Raw genomic sequence first — 19,044 nt, forward strand, 5'->3', positions numbered from 1 at the left:
ATCGAGATCGATTTTTGATGCATACATTCTTTTTTTTTTTTTTTTTTGTGATAAATTGGAGATTCCTCAAATAAAAATCTTTCGTAAATTAAAAAAGATAGTAATGTTATTTGTAATGGAGATGTTGATAATAAAGCTTTTTTTTTTATTTATCTATTTCAAAATAGAAAGATGTGAGAGAAATTAACTAACGAACTAACTAACTAAATCTACGCCTATTATTATTATTATTATTGGTCCATTGGTAAACGATCCCAAAAACGTTGTTGTTGAATAGCAGCCTTCAAATCTTCAAAGTAATGATTATCCACATTTCTACCAAGAACCATGCCTGGCGCTTTGGTATCCAATCCTGCCTTTTCCAAAAGTTTCACACCTTCGTTGGTAGCTGCTATGGGTTTACCATGTCGGAAAGAGTCCACCACAAACATCAAAGGTTCTTCAGCAGGGAAAAAGCTTGTATTGGCATTAGAGAGATAATCGATGCCTTTCTCGCCTCCAGGTACATAGACAGCATCCCATAAAACAGAAGCAGTTGTCAAATAAGTCTGTGTAATATTCAATCCATCTTGATCACCCAAATGTACGCCAACGTATTCCACATAAGCTCCTTCACTCTTCAAAAAATCATAGGTTGCTTTGGCTTCGTTTGTGTTTGTTCCAGGAGCGGTAAGGATAGCAACTGTTCTGGTGCGAATATTATCAGGTTTCTTGTATTGTTCAATGGAGAGACCTTTAGAAGTCTTGCCAAGGTTATCAACGACCTTATCAGGAGGTGTAATACCAATGGCTACAGCCACACGACGAGCCAAGGAGTTATCCACATGATTCAAGATATTCACCATACGATCACGCACTTCATATTGACACTTGCCAATTTCAAAGCGAGCACCATCCACCAGTTGTTGCTTTTCATGATCAGTTAAACTGTTCCAAAATAATTGAGGATGAGAATAAGCATCTTCCACACTAGGTACTTGATCACGCACTTTTTGACCGTTTACTTGTTCAGGATACTCGATGTATGGTTTGACTGGTAGAGCTGGAGCATTTCCTTGTAACGTGTTGGGATAATAAGAGACTTCACCTTTGTGGATATGGAATTGCATGGAACCATCACGTTGATTGTTATGGACTTGATTCAAAGGTTGGTTGATAGGTAGTTGCATATAATTGGCGGATCCCATTCGATTGATCTGAGTGTCGAAGTAACTCATCAATCGACCTTGAAGTAAACTATCATCTGTAAAACCAATGCCTCGTACGATATGGCCCACACAAAAAGTGATTTGTTCTGTTTCAGCAAAGAAATTGGTCACGTTGCGGTTCAAAGTCATTTTTCCAAGAGGTGTAAAAGGGACAAGGGATTCCGGAACGATCTTGGTAGGATCCAGTAGGTCAAAGTCAAAAGCATGTTCATCCTTTTCTTCAATGATTTGAACACCAAATTCCCATTGTGGATAGTCACCTCGGTCAATGGCATTATAAAGATCATTGCGATGAAAATCAATATCCTTTCCAGCGATCTTTTGAGCTTCATCCCAAACTAGATTGCATAAGCCTTGTAAGGGTTTCCATATAAATTTGACGAATACTGCCTTGCCCTGTTCATTGATCAATCGATAAGTATGAACTCCAAAACCTTCGACTTGACGAAAATTAGTAGGAATACCACGGCCAGATAATGCCCATAATACAGTATGAAGGGTTTCAGGAAATTGAGAGAAAAAGTCGTAAGCTGTGTCATGAGCTGTGCCTGCTTGAGGGATTTCACGGTCAGGTTGCTAGAAAAAAAAAAAAAGAATGAATAAAACAAGCAAACAAATAAAAAGACAAATAAACTGTATTTTATAATGAAACTTACTGGTTTGCCAGCATGAATGATATCTGGAAACTTGATTGCATCATGAACAAAGAAAGGAGCAATGATGTTGCCAACTATAGAATAGAAAAGAAAGAGAAAGAGAAAGAGAGAGAGAGAGAGAGAGAAAGAAAAGTGGTCAATTTTTTTTTAAAAAAAAAAAAATATATATATATAAAAATTAAAGATCGTAATTTCAAATCTGCATTATACCTAAATCAAAATTGCCTTCATCAGTATAGAAACGAGTAGCGAATCCACGAACATCACGTACAGTATCAGGAGAACCACGAAAACCAAGAACAGTAGAGAAACGAACAAATACAGGTGTCTTTTGATTAGGTGTACGTAAAAAACTAGCTGCTGTCAAATCTGACCAATCTTTATAGGTTTCAAAATAACCATGAGCACCTACACCTCTAGCATGAACCACTCTTTCTGGAATACGTTCATGATCTATTTTAAAAGTAAATATTATTTTTTTTAATCAAATCGAATTCATTTTTTTTTTTTTTACCAAAATGAAGCATTTTTTCACGAAATGCAATGTCTTCCATTAATGTAGGACCACGTTTCCCAGCTTTTAAACTTTGAGTATTGTTGATCTTTTGACCAAAATTAGTTGTTTCTTCGCTACCAGTTTCATCAATCACATACTTGTTAAGTTGATTCATTTTACTATCTTCATTAGCCACTGATTTTGCAGTGGCAGGAGAGGATGCTCTGAAAGCAGATGTAAAAGGACAAAACATATCAACCAATGTAAGAAGAAAAAGTAAAAAATAAGGAAGAAGAAAAAGAAAAAAAAAAAAAGAAGATACCCTTTCTTATAAATGAGAATGTTACATAACTAATAAATAAAAGATCGATTTTTCCTATGTAGAATAATATAGATTACCCATGTTCAATGTGATATGACATCAAGTTTTTTTTTTCTTTTTTCCAAACTAATTCATAACAGGGTTTATGTCGGAAATATAAAACGAAAACAGTAACAGTAATGATGATATCTTCACTGTAGCAAACACAATTTACAGTAGGAATATCTTTTTTTTCGTTCTTGATTTGTTTTATTTCCCAATTTGTAAATTAGCACTTGGTACAGTAGTATAAATTACAAAAAGATACAGTAGTAAATCACTTGATTCAAACTTGTTTCGATAATAACGTACATCTCTTTTTTTTTAAAGAAAAAAAGTACGTCAATACGCCACTAGTCTTTTACTTGTTATCAGATAAAAAGGTCTTTGCTATTCTACCATACCAAGTCAAATCTTCCCATTTCCTTATTTGGAAACCGTTAAAAAAAAACCTGTAGCCAATGGTAAAGTACTTTTTCAAGTGGTCTATTTTCCCAGTCACTGGTTAAGTTTTTTTTTTTTTTTTTTTTTTTTTTTTTTTTTTCTTTTCTTTTCTTTTCTTTTTTTTTTTTTCTTCTTCTTCACTTTGCTTCTTTTTCTTTCTATTTTTATAATATTTACTTTTTCGTTATCAAAAAGATATGTGGAGACCTACAGGTAAGTTAAAACAACTCGAAAGTCGGCGTAAAGGAAAAAATATCAACTAATTTATTCTTTTTAGGCACCAATGTTATTCCATTGGGTACAAAACGACGCCATAATGATTTTAAACAACAAGAACCTGACACTTTGGCAACTACAAACTCATCTCATTCCATACCAGAAAATTCAGTATCTCCATCTCCTTCAAGTAAGTAAAGAATGATAATTTCAAAGATTGAATCTAATGTTTCATACTTTTTTTTTATTATTATTATTAGAGTTAGACCATACAACGACATCCACTCATGAATCCGCAGCTTCTAACAATGAATCAAGTGAACGAAAACGAAAACGAAGGAGCAGATGGGGAGCAGAAGAAAAAGTAACCTCTGGAATACCAACAACATTACCAAAAGTCGATGAAAAAGAAAAGGACAATTATGTTTGTAAGTTATTAATAAATATATATATATAATGTATATGTAATAATCTAACTTTTTATTTTTATTCTTTTTAGTGAAGATTCGACTGGAAGAAATCAATAGAAAGTTACGAACAAATGATGTTGTACCACCAGAAAGAGAAAGGTATATATATATATATATATATATATATATATATATATATATATTGAAAAAAAAATAGAATATAGATTACTGAATATTTTGTTATTTATATAGATCACCATCACCTGAACCAGTTTATAATGCAGATGGTAAACGTGTCAATACACGCGAATTTCGATATCGTAAAAAATTGGAAGATGAACGACACAAGCTTGTGGAAATTGCTACAAAGAATATTCCTAATTTTGTGCCACCTGTCGATTACAAGAAACCAACAAGATTACAAGAAAAAGTATACATTCCCGCCAAAGAATTCCCTGAGATCAACTTTATTGGATTGCTTATTGGACCTCGTGGCAAGACTTTGAAGGCAATGGAATCAGATTCTGGAGCCAAGATTAGTATTCGTGGTCGTGGATCAGTCAAGGAAGGAAAATCAAGAACTGATGCAGCTGCTAATTCTGCTCAAGAAGAAGATTTACATTGTTTAGTGATGGGTGATTCAGAAGCCAAGATTCAAAAAGCTGTCAAGATGATTGAAAAAATAATAGAAACGGTAAGAGAAAAAAAAATAATAAAATATACAAGTTGAACTCACTTTTTTTTGTCGATATATATATATATATATATATATTTTTAAATTTTAAATTTAGTCTGCATCAACACCAGAAGGACAAAATGAATTGAAAAGAACTCAACTTCGTGAATTGGCAGCATTAAATGGTACATTACGGGATGATGAAAATCAAACTTGTTTGAATTGTGGTGCTACTGGTCATCGACGATTTGAATGTCCTGAACGACAAAATTTCTCTGCCAATCTTACTTGTCGTATTTGTGGTGGTCATGGTCATATTGCTCGGGATTGTAATCAACGGGATAATCCAGAAGTATTGGAAGCTGCAAGAGCTCGAGATCAACAATTGGATCATGAATACCTCAATTTAATGGCTGAATTAGGAGAAAAACCCGATGAAGCTGCTGCTCAGGTAAGTGAATTGTTGTACAATCAGAGTGGATGAATAAACTAACATTTCTTTTTTTTTTTTTTTTTAAAAAAAAAAATAGTATACAAATGGTTCAATGCCACCCAATACAGCAGCAGCAGCAGCAGCAGCAGCAGCACCTTGGCAACAACCACCACCATCACAAGCATCACATTATCAATCTCAACAATACCAGCAACAGTATCATCAACAAAATTACTATCAATCTCCTGTAGCAGATGGAGAAGCACCACCATGGCAAAGATCTCGACATCAAGGATCATATTCGGACGCACCTTGGCACAATTCAAACTATTCTTACGACACAACTTACACTACTGGATCTTATGGTCATTATGAAGGGTATGGAGGTTATGATCAATATGCACATCAACCTTGGGCTCAACAACCTCCACCTCCACCATCTTCCAACGAAAATGAATACCATCCTCCTCCACCACCACCTAATGATGAATCTTGGGAAGGTCAACCTCCACCACCTCCACCACCATCATGTGAGTATATAATAGGATAATGAATCAAATTCAATATTGACAATTATTTTTATTTATTTTTTTGGATTTTATTTAGCCGGTATGCCACAACCACCACCTCCACCTCGTAAGTAACTGATATTTGTAAAGAAAATAAATAAATGAGGCCATTCAAATTAACCTTTTTTTTTTTCTCTCTCTCTTATGTTATTTAGCCCCTGAATCCATGGAAGCACCTCCTCCTCCCCCTCCTCAATAGTTAATTATTTTATCAATGTTTAATAAAGTTTTCTTTTTCTTTTTTTTTGGATGTATAAAAAGTGATGATTATTTATGATGAAACTGAATGATTTTGTGAAATAACTATTATGTGAGGAGTTTGAATGCGATAAAGTAAAATAAAAAAAAAACAATAGGTTCAACATAATACAAAGCAGTTTCCTATTTTTCTTTCTCTTCTTTTTTTTTTTTTTTTAACCATACATGCCCGATTTAGTATATTCTTCCAACTTTTGCAAGGATAGTTTCAAATTGATCGAACTTGGTGATGAACAGCTTATCCAGGCGTTTGAGTCGGGAACAAAGTAAAACAAAAAAAAACCTTCATTTGAAAAAAATCTCAGTATTGTTTATATGATATGTTTTATAGGGTGACGATCAAAGGTTTACCTGATGACGAAGCAGTCCTATGCACAGAGACAGCAACTTATAGTGTTCGACAAGTCAACACATCGAATTCCATGATACTTTGCACTCCAAATGATAATGAAACAGTACAATGGCAAGTATGCGATGATCTGTCCAATACCATTGAATTATTACCTTGTCAAGCACGTACAGGACGCCTGACAGAGTTATTATCAACATCACTTTATACAGGACCAGACAATGAAGATGGACAGTCAGGACATACATTTGAATATCTGTTATCGACGGTACAAGCCAGCCCTGCCGAACTCAAGCGAGCTCTGGAGGAACGACATGCGTTTATGACGGAAGATGGATGTTATCGGTGTATTGACAACGCGTTTCTACATCAAATGTTGGATGGGTTAGCGACGAGTGCCACGATCTTGGGATACAATGTGTGTGATATGACTTTGGAGGAAGCCAATCAATGCCTGGATCAAGATTTCTCAGCCGTGCCTTTACCGGTGAGGATGGCATTTTTACATTGTTTTGTCAAGGATGTACATGCTTCTCAACTTTGTTTGGATGAATATAGGGTGTGTCGTTTTTTAGGCTCGATTGTACTAGAAATGGAAAAGGTATATCCAAGTTTTTTTTTTTTATTTATTTATTTTATTTTATTTTAATAATGTAGGGTCGAGAATGGAAAATGGAGGATTTTATGGAAACTTGGGGAAATTTGACACGATTGGTTTTGGAACATCATCAGCCGACATTGACAACATTGGCAGGATTATATTATACCACAGAACGACAAGTGCTTCAACAACCACAGATATATATCACATTTTTCCCCTCATCTGATCTACCCACAGATCCGGCTGAACGCTTCACTCGTCTTTTCAGAGAAAAACAACAATGGTCACCGGAAGATATTTACCCTTATGTGGATGACTTGGCACGGGATGACAAACATCGTGACGCTCTACTACTGAAATTCACTCGTATACAAAAACTTGGAAACAAAACGGTCTATGGTAGCCGCATCAAATAGAATTTATTTAGTATTATATAATTTTTGTACATTACATTTTCATTTTATTCCTTTTTTTTTTTTTTTGTTCTCAATAAAAAAACAACAACAGCAATTATATTTATGATAGATAATAGGATTTAATTCTAATATTTATTAAGCTAAAAATATCAATTATAATATAAATGACAGGTCACTACACGAAGAAGATCTACAAATATTCTTCAGCCATGTGAATCACATCTTGGTATTCTTGTCTATATTTCCAATGAGGATCATACCGAGCCATACTTGTACAGATAAGTTGCAACCAATCCAACATCCAACCTTGTTCATTTGTCATAGTAGGTGGATTCAAAGAGGCAATCATATACTGAGTCCATTTCCGTATCCGAACCCTTTCTTCTCGTTTTTTGATACTATGTAAAGATGATAAGGATGACGATGTTGAGGATGATAAAATATTAAAATGAGTCGGAGAGGAAAATGTTTTCAAGATGGAAGCCATTTCAAGAATAACCGTACGACCCCATTTTGATCGATAAAAAACATGACGACGTACTTCGGCTGGAGAACTATCTAATAACTCTTGTACCATGGTCATAATAGCTAAGAGTGCCAAGATGGAATGAGATCGGAGAGTATCGGTAGAGAGACGAACCAGTTGATGAAGAGAATGAGCGGTCAGGTTGGCTTTGGCGAATTGTTCACTAGGACGTAAATGATCCAACTGATGGATGATATCTCGAGCATGTTGTTGAATCATCAGGACTTGTTTCATCAATGTCAGTGGTTGATAAGCCAATGATACCGTGGATAATCTATTCTTAGTATCATCATCATCATCATATTGAGTTGTTGATAAGGTTGATGGCGTAGTATAAACCCCGGGTAGCATATCCACAACTAATTGATAAAGAATTCGTTTCGATAAACCTTTCAACCAGGAATGAATGGCCCAAGGATCACTTTGTTGTCCTAATTTGCTAGATACCAGTACAATAGAATCATTCAAGTAGTAACTAGATGATGATAGATATATTGATGGTGTTGCTGATTCATATTGTTGTGCTTGTTCTTGTCGATATGGTTGTAAGTTAAACAATGATAAAATATAAGTGACTATACGTTGAGAAGTAATGTAAGAATGGTGGAGCATAGAAATGAAAAAAGAAGAAGTGGAAAAAGAAAAAAAAAAGAGAAAGGTATTAAGGATATTGCTTAATGAAAAACCTTTTCATAATAGATAGCAAAGTTTTTTTTTTTTTTAAAAAAAAAAAAAAAAAAAAAAAAAAAAAGAGAGAGAGAAAAAAGGAAGAGGGCAAAAAAAAAAAGTCGAAAAGCGATAAAAATATCTTATTTTTCAAGCTAACATGTGATCAATAAACTGTAACTTATGATGTAATCACATATCTTTTCTACTACAATTATTCCGATACTATTAATAACAATAAGATAATTTCTACTAATATCCAATTGTGATGATCATGATGTGTTGGTAGTGCCGAGTTACTTCTCCACGTTATGAGTAATAGTGGTGCCTGACTTCCAGATACATACAAAAATCGCGCGGTGTTTGAAACGAAAAGGAAAAAAAAAAGTGGTGTTTCCAAGGGCGGGACGCGTCTGTTTGAATTCCTTTTTTTTATTGCTGACATACTTTCTCACTAGTTTTCTTTTTTTTTATCTTTTTCTTTATTATTGAAGAAAACCTTTCTACCGCCATTTCATCAATGAGCTGTAAAAAGGACTTTTTATTGGGCCCATCATGTCCAGAATTACTATGTGGATTATGTAACGGTAAGTAATTATGAAGATAGTTTATGCTCTTCTTACCCTCTTTTATATACATAACAATCGGTAGATATATTGGATGAGCCTATGCAAGTTCATTGTTCTGAAGGTAATATAGTGTGAAGAAAACGACATTTTTTTTAATGGTTATTTACTCATGTTGACTGTCTATTAGATCACATGTTCTGTCGTTCCTGCTTGGCTACTTATGAAAAAGCATCTTGTCCATCCTGTTTGGAACCTCTTGACAAGGCCTCGTTTCAACTCTCCAAATTTGTTAAGCGGCAAATTAGTCGATTACGTATACGGTGTATATATCATTCATTGGGTTGTACTTGGGAAGGCCTCTTGGAAGATAATCATCCACAATTGGTATTGTTAAGGACTCTAAAATGATCATATGCTGACAGTCTTTTTTTTTTTTTTTTTTTTTTTTGATAGTGTGAATATCAAACAGTTCGTTGTCCAAATGCTCATCTCGGATGCTCAGATTTCATTGGAATAGCCAACGTTGACCAACATAAAGAACAATGTTTATATGAATTAATATCATGTCCCAACTCATCACCACAATGTCAACCATTCCTTCGGAAAGACGCACCTATTCATGCTTCAAATTGTTCCTCCTATCAATGTCCTTATTCTCATGAAGGCTGTACTTTCATTGGCACTCTTCCAGAAGTCAACAAACACTGCGAACTCTACTGTGGCAAACTACACGAACGTATACAGCAATTAGAATTACAATGTAGTCAGATGAAACAACAATTAACATCAAATATCGTAGATGGACTTACCAACAACAACAACAATAACAATATGAACAAAACAGCATTGACTACCTCTGTTCAGCCTGATTCTTCAATGGACGAAATGACTCTGATCCACCAAATGTTCAACAATAGTTTCATGAACAATACCACCACCACCGCTACTACTACTACTACTCCTATCACACAATGTCCTCCAACAACAAATAACAATGTAGACATGATGGATTTATCATCTTTATCAGGGATTCCACTGAACACTCTTTCATCCAATCCACAAGCTAACACCAACAGTATATCATCCACAGCCGAAACGTCATCATCATCATCATCATCAGCGACAGCAGCAGCATCTTCTTTAGCGTCATCATCATTGCCTTCAACCACGCCTTTGACCACAATAACATCTGGTACAGCTCCGAAAAGGTCCACGAACGGTAAGATCATTCGATACAGCAAAAACAAACAATTAGCTCATGGAGCACTGCGGATGGCACGACAACGTACACCTAGTAGTTCAAATCTTACAACAGAAGCGATCCTTCAAGCTCTTCATATAGCCAACAAATCCATGGATGAAGATATTAACATGACCTCATCCGTATCATCACCACCGCCAACTAACAATAAAGATACATATCAATCACCTTCATTAACGACTGGAAACCAACCAACTAATCCACAATATTCATTCAAGAATCTAGATGATGTCACCAAATTCCTGGAAGAATTACCCCCAGTGGTTGAAGCATCACCCTTCCTATCTTCACAACATTCACGCAAATCCATCACTAAAAATAAAAATGATCGATCAGGGAAATCAAAATCAAATGGTGACAATACGACAAAACGACAAGGGAAAATGACCAATAATGTGACGTCTCCTGAAGCAACATCTACACTCACTACCTCCACAAGACCGATGTTTATCTTGGCTTCCACGCTTTTATCAAAACGAACTCAAGAAAACTAAAAAAAAAAAGGATACCATATTATGCCCTGTGGATTCAAAAAAAAAAAGGAATACCTTATTGCTTGTATATAATTCTCTCTCTCTCTCTCTCTCTCTCTCTCTTTCCTTTCCCTCCTTTTTTTTCATGATTAATATAGTTTTTTTATATTATTATTGTACAATAGACATCCCATTTTTATTATTCCAATACTGTATTAAAAAAAGAAAAAAAAGTACAATAAGAAACTTTGTTTATTTGATTTCATTTGTTGTGTGTGGGACAGAGAACCGTAAATATTTACTTTTATGAATCTTTTTAAAAGTCTGTCAAAAAATCAAATCATTTAATATCAAAAACGGATTCTTTTTTGAATTCATATTTCTATATTATATACAAATGATCTGAAATGAACTCCTTTCTTATTTGTCACATATTCTTCCATCCACCTTTCTTTTCTAATGAACAACACCAGTTTAGGAAATATATAAAAAAAAAAGTTAAAAAAAAAGAACCGCGGAGATGAAAGTTACAAAAAGATTTGCTCTCTATTTTTATTTATATATTCATCAAGAAAAACCTATTCATTCTTATTTGAAAAATAGATAAAAAAGAAGAACAAAAGAAAAAAAAAGTAGCATCATTTTTTAAACATTTTATATCAAAAGAATAAAAGAGTTCACTATTAATCGAGAGATCAAATCTACTGTTGAGAAAAAAAGGTTGGGTCAGCATACATCTACAAAATAGAAATGGGACGGTTAGTATGAAAGTGTGTCACACAAGTGAAAATGGATTCATCTTGCCAAATTGGGTCAATCATGCACTTACCAGATATTTCCAAATAAGAGAGCCTTCAAATCCTACTTTTTTTTTTTTTTTACTTACAACGCAGGCGTTTAACCGTCGCGGATGTTTGTTATCCGGATTATTGTTGCAACCGAGAGAACACCGAAGGTCGAGATCCACTTTTGATAAAATTCATCGCCAGAGAATGTATGTTGCGAGCAGCGTTATGATCACGTTGCCATATACGTCCACAACTTGTGCATGATTGGACGGCATGCAACTTAGATTCACCAACTTTTACGTTTTCCAAGGACTTGGTACCACAATTGCTGCAAACTTGACTAGTAAGATATTCGTCGATGTTAGCCACTATCAATCTTCCTTGTTGTTCTGCCTTGTGAAGTAGCTTCCGAAAAATATTTGCTAGACCATGTATTTTCCCTCTGAACATGCGTCTTCCAAATGATCCATCCCCTACACATACGACAGTGGTTATATTGCTTGGTGTTTGACTAAAAGGAAGCTTTTTCCACTTGTTCCTAAAAAAAAAAAAAAAAAAAAAAGGTGTTTGTCTATCTGTCCTCGATCCTACCAAAAAAAAAAAAAAAAAGACTACTTACAATTTTGATTCCTTTGCTGTAGATGGAGGCTGTTCATCAGATGAGGATGGTGGTAGTTGATCGTCAAAAGAGGATGGCGGTGGTGGACGTCTTCTTTTTCTTCGTGTCGTTCCATCTGTTCTAGTTCGAGCCATGACAACTGCTTCACTTGGATGATGATCAGGATCCGGATTGTATTTCTTGCCGCCATTAACGAAGATATTTATCCTTTCGTCTTGTACCTTTTGTTTCCCGATGTAATTGAGGAATCGCAGCCGTTGTATTTCAGTGCCATAGAATTGGACCAATAGGGGTAAAACATCAAGTAATCGTTCAATATACAATTGTATACCATCCATACTGCTTGTTTTGGGCGACGGTATTGAAGATTCAAGTCGATCGATATTTTGAGATTGTTTCGTTTCACAAATAGTGTTGTTCGTTTTTTTATATCCAGCTTTCACGTAATACTCTGCTGAGGAAAACTTTCGTACCTGGTGTCGTTCGGAAGGATCGCTATTGTCGACAGCCACAAAGACTTCAGTAACCCCAGGGTCTACCCCCCATACCTTGCATTCTTGCATATCTTCACTGGTAATATCGTCAATCGAAAGAGAAGGCAATCGGTCTTGATTCACTATTTTTTTGAAGGGAAAGGAGGTTGCATAGCCATCTGTCGTAAAACTGTTTTCGAAAATTCCATGTCTTGTTCAATGAAACAAAACCAGATTAGTACTAGATCATTCTTCTCCTTTTTCTTACCTTTTAAGCTTCCGCAAGTCAAACATATTAAAATTCGGGTGAGGCTGGTTTGGTGGGATCGGTGTAGAAGATGGACTAGCCAAACGTCCTAGACCAAAATGTTTTAGTATTGTTCCAAGAGATTGATGATCGATGTGTATATATTTGCGTGTGAGTCTTGGAATGGGTATGATAGTGAATAGTCTTGCTTGCTGCTTTGTCAGATATACTGGTGGTGCAAATCTTCCTTCGCGAATCTCTGTTTGTGCTGTAGTAATGGCGTTTTGTATATGCATAATAGATTCAGCGCTGAAGCCAGCAGGTAATTTCTCTGGAATAAATCGTACACCTTCATTGATAATATTTGTAATAGCGCGAGTCAACGATGATCGGCGGCGATGGTCTAATCGTGTCCATTCAGGCAATCCAGATAAAAGATGATATGTCCATGTGCGTTTTGCTTCATTCTGAGGTATGGCCGGTAGTTGAGAGTCTATTTGATTCCATTGTTCCATCTTGCGTAAGATATCAAACATGACAGGTAAGAAAAATTCTGGGTAGGAAGAGATTGTTGCAGTCGTAATAGATTTCGCTGAATGTACAGGATTTGGTGTTTCAAGGTCCAGTTGTGTCATACCTATACTTCCTACACTTGAGGCTGGAGACGGGATGTCCATTGACTCCGGGAGTGGGTCTGTCGATGAGCTAGCTATAGACGAGCCACGAGATGCTTGTACACTTCGACGTCGAGCTTCTTCCGTAGTAATCAATTCATGTATATTGTTCCATTCGGTACTTGCTTCATCCATGATGGTCAACAGTGATTCATTGAGCTTGTCGTCAATAGCTGGATCGTATTCAATTTCTGGCCAAACTGGAGGGAACTTGTCATCATTGACGGTGGATTGGTAAACAAAGTGAGCAAAATGCATAGCATGATTTTGTGCCAGTTCCTACACACGAGGAAAAAAAAAAAAAAAAAAGAGAGATGAGAAGGAGAAGATTTGTACTGATTTGCCTTTACTGTTCTTGTAGATATACTTACAGGAATCATGCGTCGAAGGCGGCCTTGTAAATATGCTATATAGAATCCATCAAAATTTTCGACAACATGAGAAAGGAGATGAGTTGAATAGGTTTGCGCTGTTGAGGATAGAATACCACTGAAAGCAATTGGAGATCGACCAATAGGGGAAGACACCTTTTCACATCGTGCCAGAGGAAATTGCTGGATAAATCGACGAAACACAAAATTGATATTATCACGTGTTGCAGCATCGAAAGTCGACTGATTGGTGAATTTGCCACCTAGTAGTAACTGGAAGATACCATAGAAGAAAGCTTGTTGAAAGAAACATGAGAGCAAAGGTAACCCGGCATCAAGACGATATGTGAAGAAATATAATAAAAAGAGATGACCCTTGATCACAAGTTGGCGATTGAAGTCCACAACAGTTTCCACACCTTGAACAAACTGAGTCTTTTCGTCATCGGTCATATCTAGGAGTAAACCATACAGGCCATGTTTGATCGTGTGAGTTCGGAGAGGAGCACCAGAAAGTTCTTCGTTCTTGACCTTTTGTCGTTTTTTCTGATCAGGACATAAATTACTTGAAGAGCGTGAATGAGTTTTTGCCAATTCATGACGCCCAGCAGCGATACATGTGGGACACGGTTTGCGATTTGGGTTTTCTAGTTGAAGAGCTTCTTGTCGACCTTTGTTGGCAGTTTGCTTTTCTTTCTTTTCGTCCTTAGACTGGCGTCGTTTGGTAGTCTGTTTAGAAATAGCTTTTTTCTGTCGCTTGTTCGCTACCAAATAATGGGAAAAAAAGGGCAAATGATATTAGCTAATTCGGAAAGAGAATTATAAAAAGTAACATACCTGGTTGTTCATCGTCTGTATCAGCATCCTGCTCTTGTTGCAGTAATTTTTGTTGCTTTTGTAGTTTTTTATTTCTGATGAAATTTTGTACGGTACGTGCCATGATAGATATAAAGATAAGAGGAAAAAAAAAAAGACTGATGTTAAGAAGAAGAAGAAGAAAAAAAAAAAAAAAAAGACTGAAATACAGCATGACCTGATCTTGGACTCACTTTTCGTGCTAATCCAAAAAAGGAAATCAAAAATAAAAGGATGGCTCAATTTCACTGACCTGACCCACTTCTGCCAGCTTGACTCATTTTCGCGGAGTTGGCCCACATTGAAAAACTTTGACCCAATTAAAATTCATTTGACCCATTTCCATTTTGGTGACCTATGTTTAACTAACCTAACCCGATCTATAATTTTTTTCTTTGACTCATAAAAAGGACCGGATTCATATTTTTTTTTCTTCTTTTTCTTTTTCTTTTTCTTTTTTTCTCTACACTTCTTTCAATAAAAAACTATATCATGTCTGACTTTGCTATTCCCACCAATCTCCATGCTAATGGTGAACAAGCTACTGATAACTCTAACAACAAGTTCATGATCAAGGCTGGTTTGGCTCAAATGTTGAAGGTAATTCAAAAAGAAAAAAAAAAAAGAATGTTTTTGATAAGTCAATTTATTGATTTATTTTTATCTTTATTTTTTTATTTTTAAGGGTGGTGTCATTATGGATGTCATTGATGCTGAACAAGCTCGTATTGCTGAAGAAGCTGGTGCCTGTGCTGTTATGGCTTTGGAACGTGTACCTGCTGATATCCGTAAGAATGGTAAGTAAAAAAAAAAAAAAATAGAAGAGATAGAATGACTCATAACCTATCTGATGATTATTAGGTGGCGTTGCTCGTATGTCAGACCCCAAGATGATCAAAGAAATCATTGAAGCTGTGACCATCCCGGTGATGGCCAAGGTACGTATTGGTCACTTTGTGGAAGCCCAAATCATCCAATCCATTGGTGTTGATTATATTGATGAATCTGAAGTGTTGACACCTGCTGATGAATCCAACCATATCTTGAAACACAACTTTGATGTACCTTATGTCTGTGGTGCCAAGAATCTTGGTGAAGCTTTACGTCGTATTAGTGAAGGTGCTGCCATGATCCGTACCAAAGGTGAAGCTGGTACTGGTAATGTGGTTGAAGCTGTACGTCATATTCGTACTGTGAATGCTGAAATCCGTCGTGCTGCCTCCATGTCCGATGAAGAACTCTATGCCTATGCCAAGGATCTCCAAGCTCCTTTCCATTTACTCAAGGAAACCGCTCGTTTGGGTCGTTTGCCCGTCGTCAACTTTGCTGCTGGTGGTGTGGCTACGCCTGCTGATGCTGCTTTGATGATGCAATTGGGTTGTGATGGTGTCTTTGTTGGTTCTGGTATTTTCAAATCTGGCGATCCTGCTAAACGTGCCAAGGCCATTGTTCAAGCCGTCACTCATTACAAGGATCCCAAGGTATTGGCCGAAGTTTCTGAAGATCTTGGTGAAGCTATGGTTGGTATCAATTTGGATGAACTTTCTGAAGATCAAAAGTTGTCTAAGCGTGGTTGGTAAAGGATTAAGTTATATAGTATCAAGGAAGTCTTCTTTTTTTTATTAGTGTGTTTCTTGGATCATATTTTTCTTTTAGTATATAGTATTTTTTTTATTATTATTATTTATCATTAGTTGTATTTATCATTTTCTTTTTATTTTGACAATATCAGGGATTTTGATGGATTTTTTTTTTCATCATTATTATATTAGAACAGAAAAAAAAAACTCAATAAACATTATCATACATATATATATTTCTCAATAACTAGTTGAATGGTTTGATTATCAAATCAACATATGTTTTCTTTTTTTTTCTTGATGAGATCCGGGGTAACGGGAACAGACCAATAGGATTAAGGTTTGATGCAGGTAAACACGGAGCGGATGATGAAAGACTTCATCGGAATCCCAAGGGGAGAAGAAGATGAGTGACGACTCCCTCTTAACAGACGGAAGCGTGAGAAAGTTAGGTAGACATAGGTTAGTTTACAATGGTTGATGACATGAATCTTTTTTAAATTCGAAGACAATGAAAGAAAGAGAGAAAGTAGATAAAACTCGATCTTTATCTCGAGACATTATCATCCTGTCTCTTCCAAGAAGAAAAAGAAAAGAAGAAAGAGCAACTCCAGTTACTGATGGAAGGTGGTTGTGTTCAGACTATAGCTAGAATATTTAATCTTTATTGGTTGTGAAGTTTGCATATGTCTCTACATAATTGATATTAAAACAAAGATCAGGCACTTTCTCTCTCTTTTTGTTGCAGTCATCGAGCAGCCAATCAAGTGCCCGCGGAAATTGAAAAAACTGTATCCAAGATATATACTTTTTGAGTTTCCAAAAATTTGCTTTGTTCTTTTTTTTCTTCGTCTTTTGTACTTAATCTCTTCTTCAAACATACATATTTTGCATACATATAGACCACATGTCCCATCAACACCATGATCATTTCGCTGCACATGGCATTGAAGATGAAGATCCTGCAGTAGCTGAAAAACGCCATTTTCAAAAAGTATTACTAGCATTTGTGTATTATCGATCGCATGGTCTGAATCATAATCATCGACGTCGTCGTGACTTTTTAGCTTTACCAGAACATCACAAACGTATGATCCCTGATACTTTACAGAAAATTGATACTGTTGATACCAAGATTGAAATGAATGCTCGCTTCTTTCGTGATCTTGTCAAAAGTGCCAACCTTTTCTCCAACAATGACATGACTCAATTATTAGAAGAAGCAAGGAAAAAGGTAATTAAATGACAATACTTCTTTTTTTTTTTTTATCATGAATCATTGACTTTTCGCGTCTCTCTCTCTCTCTCTCTCTCTCTCTTTCTCGTTGTCTATTTTATGTGGATAGGGTGAACAACCTCCAGTCAAACCATCAGATATGGATAAAGTGAGAAGTACTTTAAAACAATGTTTCCGGGATTGGTCAGTAGAGGTAAGTTTTTTTTTTTAAAAAAAAAAAAAGAAAGAAAAATGGATGACATTCTTAAATTGATTCTTCAATATAGGGAAAAGTGGAAAGAGATGCTATTTATGTACCTATTATAGAAGAATTGGAATCTATTTACAAGTCATTATCTGTTCCAGAAAGGTATAACAGAAAAAAGGAAAAAAGAAAATGAGATGAATAATGTTGATTTTGATTTTAGAGGTGATATCCGTGTTCTTGTGCCTGGTGCAGGACTTGGTCGTTTGGCATATGATATTGCAACTCACGGATTCAGCTGTCAAGGTAATTCCAACTGAATGATGATACAAGAAATGAAGGTCTAACACATTTTTTTTTTAAAAAAAAAAAACAAATAGGCAACGAATTTACATTTTATATGGTAATCAATGCTTAAGTTTTTTTTTTTTTTTTTGATATTAACATCTTCTTTACATCTATTTCAGCTATTAGCATCCAACTTTTTGCTCAACAACATTGAAAAAGAACGACAATATGAAATTTATCCATTTGTACATTCATTTAGTAACCTTCCGACAGCAGCAAGTCAATTACAACCTATTCGAATTCCTGATGTTGTGCCTGGGAATTTACCTTCAACTGTAGATTTTTCCATGGTGGCTGGTGACTTTTTAGAAGTTTATGGTGAAGAAAGTGATAATCAAGGTAAAATAAATAATATTTATTTGATGATGATGATGATGATGGAAATTCAATGATTCTGTATGATAGGTGCTTGGGATGTGGTGGTGACTTGTTTCTTTATTGATACTGCTCGCAATATCATAAAATATCTCGAAGTCATTCATAGTATTTTGAAACAAGGCGGTACTTGGATCAACATTGGTCCTTTATTATATCATTTTGAAGATACACCTGGTGAATCCTCAGTGGAACTCTCTTTGGATCAAATCAAACGTGTGGCTCAGGAAATGGGTTTTGAATTCAAGGTAAAATTACGATGATTGTGTAAATGAATCATTACTCATTTTTTTTTTTTTTTTTACTTCTCTTTCCCTTCTTTTGATTGGATTGATGTTATAGAAAGAATCCATGATTGATACAACATATACTTCCAATCCTGATAGTATGTTGACTTATTTATATCATTCTGCTTTTTGGACTGCTACAAAGAAATAAATGAAATGTATGGTTTTATTTGGTGATAGGGGTCCCATTCATGTTTATCATCTTTTTGTTTACGTGTGTCAATAAAGTTTTTACTCGATAATAATCACCTGAAAGTTGTACACTATAAATAATATCATGTGAATCTAAGTGACCAGAAGAAACAAAACCCTAGTTTTTGGTCTCCGCCTTTGCGCGTGAAAAATAAAGCATGGTTGATTTTTTTTTTTTTTTTGTCCGTGTGTTTTTTTTTTTTTCTTCTTTCCTTTTCTTTTCATT

At 35.4% G+C, this 19,044-nt stretch overlaps 9 protein-coding genes across 9 annotated transcripts; 5 read left to right on the forward strand and 4 right to left on the reverse strand.

Annotated features, from left to right (window-relative positions):
* Positions 1-38: 38 nt before the first annotated feature.
* BX664DRAFT_291061 (catalase-like domain-containing protein) lies at positions 39-2,535 on the reverse strand (the record flags this gene model as incomplete). Its single annotated transcript, XM_051541925.1, has 4 exons — positions 39-1,784; positions 1,865-1,938; positions 2,075-2,317; positions 2,379-2,535. 4 exons carry the CDS (start codon positions 2,533-2,535, stop codon positions 231-233), a joined length of 2,028 nt encoding a protein of 675 aa, XP_051402512.1. The 3' UTR covers positions 39-230.
* A 752-nt stretch (positions 2,536-3,287) lies between these two features.
* BX664DRAFT_323531 (uncharacterized protein) lies at positions 3,288-5,711 on the forward strand. Its single transcript, XM_051543680.1, has 9 exons — positions 3,288-3,378; positions 3,443-3,571; positions 3,642-3,809; positions 3,881-3,950; positions 4,044-4,485; positions 4,583-4,918; positions 4,998-5,430; positions 5,507-5,536; positions 5,625-5,711. Exons 1-9 carry the CDS (start codon positions 3,363-3,365, stop codon positions 5,666-5,668), a joined length of 1,668 nt encoding a protein of 555 aa, XP_051402513.1. The 5' UTR covers positions 3,288-3,362; the 3' UTR covers positions 5,669-5,711.
* Positions 5,712-5,871: 160 nt separating this feature from the next.
* On the forward strand, positions 5,872-7,135 carry BX664DRAFT_323532 (sister chromatid cohesion protein Dcc1). Its single transcript, XM_051543681.1, has 3 exons — positions 5,872-5,993; positions 6,059-6,677; positions 6,734-7,135. Exons 1-3 carry the CDS (start codon positions 5,893-5,895, stop codon positions 7,091-7,093), a joined length of 1,080 nt encoding a protein of 359 aa, XP_051402514.1. The 5' UTR covers positions 5,872-5,892; the 3' UTR covers positions 7,094-7,135.
* Positions 7,136-7,181: 46 nt separating this feature from the next.
* On the reverse strand, positions 7,182-8,323 carry BX664DRAFT_323534 (uncharacterized protein). Its single transcript, XM_051543682.1, has one exon. It carries the CDS (start codon positions 8,229-8,231, stop codon positions 7,284-7,286), a length of 948 nt encoding a protein of 315 aa, XP_051402515.1. The 5' UTR covers positions 8,232-8,323; the 3' UTR covers positions 7,182-7,283.
* Positions 8,324-8,721: 398 nt separating this feature from the next.
* Positions 8,722-10,711, forward strand: BX664DRAFT_355666 (uncharacterized protein). Its single transcript, XM_051547831.1, has 4 exons — positions 8,722-8,872; positions 8,937-8,975; positions 9,042-9,238; positions 9,308-10,711. The coding sequence occupies exons 1-4, from the start codon at positions 8,806-8,808 to the stop codon at positions 10,607-10,609; spliced, it is 1,605 nt and encodes a 534-aa protein (XP_051402516.1). The 5' UTR covers positions 8,722-8,805; the 3' UTR covers positions 10,610-10,711.
* A 1,454-nt stretch (positions 10,712-12,165) lies between these two features.
* Positions 12,166-12,564, reverse strand: BX664DRAFT_245291 (uncharacterized protein; the record flags this gene model as incomplete). Its single annotated transcript, XM_051540245.1, has 1 exon — positions 12,166-12,564. A coding segment is annotated over one exon (399 nt), but the record flags the coding sequence as incomplete, so codon positions are not given.
* Positions 12,565-12,645: 81 nt separating this feature from the next.
* On the reverse strand, positions 12,646-14,387 carry BX664DRAFT_55793 (uncharacterized protein). Its single transcript, XM_051549627.1, has 2 exons — positions 13,761-14,387; positions 12,646-13,668 (listed from the first exon to the last, which is right to left on the reverse strand). The coding sequence occupies exons 1-2, from the start codon at positions 14,211-14,213 to the stop codon at positions 12,733-12,735; spliced, it is 1,389 nt and encodes a 462-aa protein (XP_051402518.1). The 5' UTR covers positions 14,214-14,387; the 3' UTR covers positions 12,646-12,732.
* A 640-nt stretch (positions 14,388-15,027) lies between these two features.
* BX664DRAFT_323545 (pyridoxine biosynthesis protein pyroA) lies at positions 15,028-16,488 on the forward strand. Its single transcript, XM_051543683.1, has 3 exons — positions 15,028-15,215; positions 15,301-15,412; positions 15,477-16,488. The coding sequence occupies exons 1-3, from the start codon at positions 15,108-15,110 to the stop codon at positions 16,193-16,195; spliced, it is 939 nt and encodes a 312-aa protein (XP_051402519.1). The 5' UTR covers positions 15,028-15,107; the 3' UTR covers positions 16,196-16,488.
* Positions 16,489-17,054: 566 nt separating this feature from the next.
* Positions 17,055-18,997, forward strand: BX664DRAFT_291075 (N2227-like protein-domain-containing protein). Its single transcript, XM_051541926.1, has 8 exons — positions 17,055-17,429; positions 17,542-17,625; positions 17,699-17,781; positions 17,840-17,922; positions 17,997-18,019; positions 18,084-18,303; positions 18,370-18,587; positions 18,682-18,997. The coding sequence occupies exons 1-8, from the start codon at positions 17,103-17,105 to the stop codon at positions 18,775-18,777; spliced, it is 1,134 nt and encodes a 377-aa protein (XP_051402520.1). The 5' UTR covers positions 17,055-17,102; the 3' UTR covers positions 18,778-18,997.
* Positions 18,998-19,044: the final 47 nt, after the last annotated feature.

Source organism: Halteromyces radiatus (genome assembly GCF_025201355.1).
Source record: "Halteromyces radiatus strain CBS 162.75 chromosome Unknown BX664scaffold_2, whole genome shotgun sequence".
In the NCBI taxonomy this organism is placed as follows: Eukaryota; Fungi; Mucoromycota; class Mucoromycetes; order Mucorales; family Cunninghamellaceae; genus Halteromyces; species Halteromyces radiatus.

Excerpts from the sequence above, each read along its gene's own strand:
- BX664DRAFT_291075 (XM_051541926.1), top strand. The coding sequence starts at position 17,103 with ATGTCCCATCAACACCATGATCATTTCGCTGCACATGGCATTGAAGAT. Across the intron at positions 17,782-17,839 it reads TCATTATCTGTTCCAGAAAG|AGGTGATATCCGTGTTCTTG; the intron begins GTATAACAGAAA and ends TTTTGATTTTAG. Across the intron at positions 18,020-18,083 it reads ACGAATTTACATTTTATATG|CTATTAGCATCCAACTTTTT; the intron begins GTAATCAATGCT and ends CATCTATTTCAG.
- BX664DRAFT_355666 (XM_051547831.1), top strand. The coding sequence starts at position 8,806 with ATGAGCTGTAAAAAGGACTTTTTATTGGGCCCATCATGTCCAGAATTA. Across the intron at positions 8,976-9,041 it reads GCAAGTTCATTGTTCTGAAG|ATCACATGTTCTGTCGTTCC; the intron begins GTAATATAGTGT and ends ACTGTCTATTAG. Across the intron at positions 9,239-9,307 it reads AAGATAATCATCCACAATTG|TGTGAATATCAAACAGTTCG; the intron begins GTATTGTTAAGG and ends TTTTTTTGATAG.
- BX664DRAFT_55793 (XM_051549627.1), bottom strand. The coding sequence starts at position 14,213 with ATGACCGATGACGAAAAGACTCAGTTTGTTCAAGGTGTGGAAACTGTT. Across the intron at positions 13,669-13,760 it reads GCCTTCGACGCATGATTCCT|GAACTGGCACAAAATCATGC; the intron begins GTAAGTATATCT and ends CCTCGTGTGTAG.
- BX664DRAFT_323545 (XM_051543683.1), top strand. The coding sequence starts at position 15,108 with ATGTCTGACTTTGCTATTCCCACCAATCTCCATGCTAATGGTGAACAA. Across the intron at positions 15,216-15,300 it reads GTTTGGCTCAAATGTTGAAG|GGTGGTGTCATTATGGATGT; the intron begins GTAATTCAAAAA and ends TTTATTTTTAAG. Across the intron at positions 15,413-15,476 it reads TGCTGATATCCGTAAGAATG|GTGGCGTTGCTCGTATGTCA; the intron begins GTAAGTAAAAAA and ends GATGATTATTAG.
- BX664DRAFT_323532 (XM_051543681.1), top strand. The coding sequence starts at position 5,893 with ATGCCCGATTTAGTATATTCTTCCAACTTTTGCAAGGATAGTTTCAAA. Across the intron at positions 5,994-6,058 it reads GCGTTTGAGTCGGGAACAAA|GGTGACGATCAAAGGTTTAC; the intron begins GTAAAACAAAAA and ends TATGTTTTATAG. Across the intron at positions 6,678-6,733 it reads TTGTACTAGAAATGGAAAAG|GGTCGAGAATGGAAAATGGA; the intron begins GTATATCCAAGT and ends TTAATAATGTAG.
- BX664DRAFT_323534 (XM_051543682.1), bottom strand. The coding sequence starts at position 8,231 with ATGCTCCACCATTCTTACATTACTTCTCAACGTATAGTCACTTATATT.
- BX664DRAFT_323531 (XM_051543680.1), top strand. Across the intron at positions 3,810-3,880 it reads AGAAAAGGACAATTATGTTT|TGAAGATTCGACTGGAAGAA; the intron begins GTAAGTTATTAA and ends TATTCTTTTTAG. Across the intron at positions 4,919-4,997 it reads CCGATGAAGCTGCTGCTCAG|TATACAAATGGTTCAATGCC; the intron begins GTAAGTGAATTG and ends AAAAAAAAATAG.